This window comes from Mirounga angustirostris, unplaced genomic scaffold (genome assembly GCF_029215605.1).
Source record: "Mirounga angustirostris isolate CCGP_5_RB_7025 unplaced genomic scaffold, mMirAng1.0.hap1 SCAF_17, whole genome shotgun sequence".
NCBI lineage: Eukaryota > Metazoa > Chordata > Mammalia > Carnivora > Phocidae > Mirounga > Mirounga angustirostris.
This window is the reverse complement of record NW_026991725.1, coordinates 18,632,566-18,637,464: the sequence shown is the minus strand read 5'-3', so window position 1 is coordinate 18,637,464 and position 4,899 is coordinate 18,632,566. Positions and strand designations below refer to the sequence as shown.

General features: G+C 46.7%; 1 protein-coding gene across 1 annotated transcript; it reads left to right on the top strand.

Annotated features, from left to right (window-relative positions):
- The first annotated feature begins 2,632 nt into the window (after positions 1–2,632).
- KIF2B (kinesin family member 2B) lies at positions 2,633–4,684 on the top strand. Its single transcript, XM_045888099.2, has one exon. The coding sequence runs from the start codon at positions 2,633–2,635 to the stop codon at positions 4,682–4,684; it is 2,052 nt and encodes a 683-aa protein (XP_045744055.1).
- The last annotated feature ends 215 nt before the right edge of the window (positions 4,685–4,899 follow it).

The following is a 4,899-nucleotide window of genomic DNA, read 5'->3' as shown; positions in this document are numbered from 1 at the left end:
TGATGGAAGGACCTCAAATTCTTCAGTATGGCTCAATTTTAGACTAAGTGTGGACAGTGGTAAAGCTTGAGGATGAGAAGGCAGGCAAGATGGCAATGTGTACCATGTGCCCTTGAATGGAATTTGTACTGTATCAATTAGGATGATGGAGAGCTATGGAAATGTTTGTAAGCAGCTAAGTATTACAGAATTAGCTGTCAGGATAACTCTGAGAGCCTCATGAGAAATCGACTGGAGTCCCTGACTGGATGAGGATGGCCAAGGAAATAGGGTTATAACTGGTTGGGATATTAAAAGATGTCACGGTTACAGAAGAATTCTAGAGGTGAGGAAAGGACTGTCTCACTCCACATTAGGATGGGCTGAGGAGGAGGGAGAAGTCAGTGTTAGATGTTAGAACATCTAAGAACAATTAAAAATACCTAAGAGTGCACTCTCTCACTCTCCCTTTCTCCATATATACATTCATATATATATATATATACAAATAATAATAATAATAAACCATGGAAACATGGGATATTCAAGAGATGAGAACTAAAGAGGGGGGAAGGCCCTGAAATAGCTAGAAAGACCTTTATGGGTATGCTGGATAGCAAAATAAACTTTAGTCTCTGAATTTTACATGACCACCCTGGACCTTGTCATCTATTAAAAAAAAAAAAAAAAATCACTGGCTTATGTATAAAAATGTGCCTAACCAGGAAGAGCTAGAGTTTGCATAATTTTGAGAGAGACCACACTTTTTCAAAGATAAAGATAAAGGTATAGATAGATAGATATAATATCTATATTAAAAACTTGACAGCAGGGGCGCTGGGTGGCTCAGATGGTTAAGCATCTGCCTTCAGCTCAGGTCATGATCCCAGGGTCCTGGGATCGAGTCCCGCATCGGACTCCCTGCTCCTTGGGAGCCTGCTTCTCCCTCTGCCTCTCTCTCTCTCTCTCTCTGTCTCTCATGAATAAATAAATAAAATCTTTAAAAAAAAAAAAAAACTTGACAGAAGCAAAATTTTTTTAAAAGGTTAATTTAACTTAATGAAAAATAGAGGGATTAGGGACATTTCCATAATGTCCTTGGCAAAAGGAAACCAAAAACTGATTTCAAGCACAACTTTAAATACTGAGAATGTGGCAAATAAAAAATTAATAATAATAAAAAGACAGTTGGATAAAGCACTTTCTCCCCTCCCTCCACTGGCATTCAACATCCCGCTGAAATGAGCACCACATACTCATCCAATTTATCCAATATCCCCCCTCCCACACCTTCTTTCCAAAATCTAAGCTTTACTAATTTACAGAAGAGAGGAACTTCCCATTAAAAAGAAGTCAGTTTATAACAAGAATTTGTTTCCAAAATGTCCCCTTGGTCCTAAGGAGGGTTGTACAGACACCAGGCTACTTCATCCTACTTTGGGGCTGTCGCTGAAATTACCATCACACTTACCAAAAGACAGTGTGATATGTGGGAAGAAAAGAAAATGTCACCTTAATCTTCATGTTGGCCTATCTAGCAGTTGATGTCAATTTTCTTTTTTTTTTTGCAAGCAAATCATCCTACAGAAAAAAAAATCAGCAATCTTGCCAAAATATATGGTTGCCTCTCATCATCTTAGCTGCCTTTCCATTTCCCCTGACCATCCCACTCAGCCCACCTTAACAACTTCTAAAGGACACACACACACACACACACACACACACGTTTTGGGATGGGGTAGGGTATAAGATGAATTCTCTCTTTCCACCAACAGTCCTTCCTTTCTCTCCAAATTATGGATAATGAGGCCAGTAGTGTAATTACTGAAGGAATTTAGAAAGGTAATTATTGAAATAATCTCAAAAATGGTGGTGTCTGCAATGCAATAAAACTCACTTTATAGCTATCAGAGCCACCTGGAATGTGAACCACACTTTGTGTTTGCAACCCCAGATGCTGTACCAAAGGAAGTGCCATATTAGCAAATTACCACAAGAACCCACTACATTCAACTCATTTTGATTTTGTAATGAGAAATCCCATCAAACAGGAATAACTTTAAGCGAGTTTCGGAGGGGGTGCGGGCCGGAAGAAGGATGGCAGGTTTGAGGGAGTTTCTCTGGGATCCTGTCCTTGGAAGCCTGTGATTTGCAGACTGCTCTGCCTTCACTTGTTCTGCTGATCACTGGAGGGCTGAAGTTCAAGGGAACATTCACTGGTTCTCAAACCGAAGCACTTAGCTTTGACGCTGCAGGTCAAGACTGCAGGGGAGAATGGATAGTCCTAAAGCTTAAGCACAAATGTTCACGGAACACATACCTGACTCCTAACTCCGACCCCTATGGACTCGGTGGCAGAGAACAATTTTCCTATCCCAGCTGTCTTTGTACCTAGAAACAGGAACATGACGAACCCTCCTCCCCCGCCCCCTTTCACCTAGCAACCCCCCCACCCCCGGCTCCGCTGCCTCTTGTCTCCATCCCTTTGTGACGCCAGTGGCTCAGGCGGAGCCCTAGCATGGGACTCACAAAGGCAGGTGCAAACCACAGGCGCTTCAGTGCCCTGGGCGCTGCAGGCTGGCTTGGGCTCCGGTCCTGCTGCTCCAACCCCAAGGGCCCCTGAAAGCGAGCCCCGACACCTCCATCCTTCACCATGGCCAGCCAGTTACGCCTCCCCGCCGCCCCTCACCTCGCCTCCTTGAAACCCTTGACACCGCACTTGGGAGATGTCCAAGTGGGCATCTGCGTGGCGATCCAGCGCAGCGACGGGCGAATCCATCTTGCTGTGGTCACAGAGATCAAAAGAGAAAACTCTTGGGTCACGGTAGAGTGGGTCGAAAAAGGAGTCAAAAAGGGCAAGAAGGTTGACCTAGAGACCATATTCCTGCTGAATCCCGCGCTGGCCTCTGCGGAACACCCCACACGGTGCTCCTTGCTGCCCTTGTCTCTGGCGCCCTCTCCGGCCATCGGGGACCAGTGCACCGCCGCGCGGTGGATTGCGGCTATCCCCCAGAAAAACGAAACGCCCTCAGGGGACAGCCTGGCTCTGCGAGTCCCCAGCAATCCTTGCCTGATGAAGCGGAAGAAGTCTCCCTGCCTACGGGAAATTGAGAAACTGCAAAAGCAGCGGGAGAAGCGCAGGCGGCTGCAGCTGGAGATCCGAGCCCAGCGCACCCTCAACGTCAACACGGGAAACCCCAACTACGAGATCATGCGCATGATCGAAGAGTACCGCAGGCACCTGGACTGCCGCAAGGTGTCCAGCCTGGAGCCCCGGGAAGCCCACCGGATCTGCGTCTGCGTGAGGAAGCGTCCTCTCAACCAGCGAGAGACCACCATGAAGGATCTAGACATCATCACCATCCCCTCGGACAACGTGGTCATGGTGCATGAGTCCAAGCAAAAGGTAGACCTCACTCGCTACCTGGAGAACCAGACCTTCTGCTTCGACCATGCCTTCGATGACACCGCCTCCAATGAGTTAGTGTACCAGTTCACTGCCCAGCCGCTGGTGGAGTCCATCTTCCGCAAGGGCATGGCCACCTGCTTTGCCTACGGGCAGACAGGCAGTGGGAAAACGCACACTATGGGCGGAGCCTTTTCAGGAAGGGACCAAGATTGTTCTAAAGGCATTTATGCCCTGGTGGCGCAGGATGTCTTCCTCCTGCTCAAAACCACAGCTTATGAGAAGCTGGACCTCAAAGTCTATGGGACATTTTTTGAGATTTACGGGGGCAAGGTGTATGATTTGTTGAACTGGAAGAAGAAGCTGCAAGTCCTTGAGGATGGCAATCAGCAAATCCAGGTGGTCGGACTGCAGGAGCAGGAGGTGTGTAGTATGGAGGATGTGCTGAACCTCGTGGAACTAGGAAACAGCTGTCGGACTTCTGGACAGACATCAGTCAATGCCCACTCTTCCAGGAGCCACGCCGTGTTCCAGATCATCCTAAAGTCAGGAGGGAAACTGCATGGCAAGTTCTCCCTCGTTGACTTAGCTGGGAACGAAAGGGGAGCAGATACTGCCAAAGCCAACCGGAAAAGGCAGCTAGAGGGGGCGGAGATAAATAAAAGTCTACTCGCGCTCAAAGAATGCATCCGGGCTTTGGGTCAGAACAAGTCTCATACCCCATTCAGAGCCAGCAAACTGACGCAGGTGCTCCGGGACTCCTTTATTGGCCAGAATTCCTCCACTTGTATGATTGCTACGATTTCTCCAGGGATGGCCTCTTGTGAAAACACCCTCAACACTTTGAGATATGCAAATAGAGTGAAAGAACTGACTCTGGATTTAAGGCCCCACCATTGTTGTCTCTATCCGGTTGGACCTGAGGTGCCAAGGATGTTGGAAAATCACCTTAGAGATTCAAAAACATCCCTTCAGAGGGATGGATTCATTAAAATACCTTGTTTACAGACTGAGGAAGAAGAACAGGCTAAAGACATTGAAACATTCTCCACTCCATTAGCGGAAGATACAAGGACTTCATGGAAGGAATCAAGCCAATGGCCACGGAACAACTTTCAGGAGACAGCTGGTGGGGTAAACTATGATGTTGATTTTTGCATTGCCCAGTTATTGTCCATTTTGGATCAGAAAATAGGTATCCTGACTGAGATTCAAAAGAAACTGAAATTATTCCGAGCTGACCTCCAAAAGAAGACCAAGTGTGGTGGAGCCAATGGCAAGAGGTCAGATCTGAAATGATGGATACACTGCTGTGGCCCTTACCTTCTTATAAAAGAAAATGTCCAAATTATCTAGATATAAAGATCCTCCTGGAAAGCTTAAAACATCTTAAAATATGCTTGTCAGAAATGTCCTCTTTCTTCTTCCTCTGTATTTCTGTAGTTTGTTTTCATTTTGTAGGACATTGGTACTCAACTGGGAACCACTTGCCTCCCAGGGACATTTGACAATGT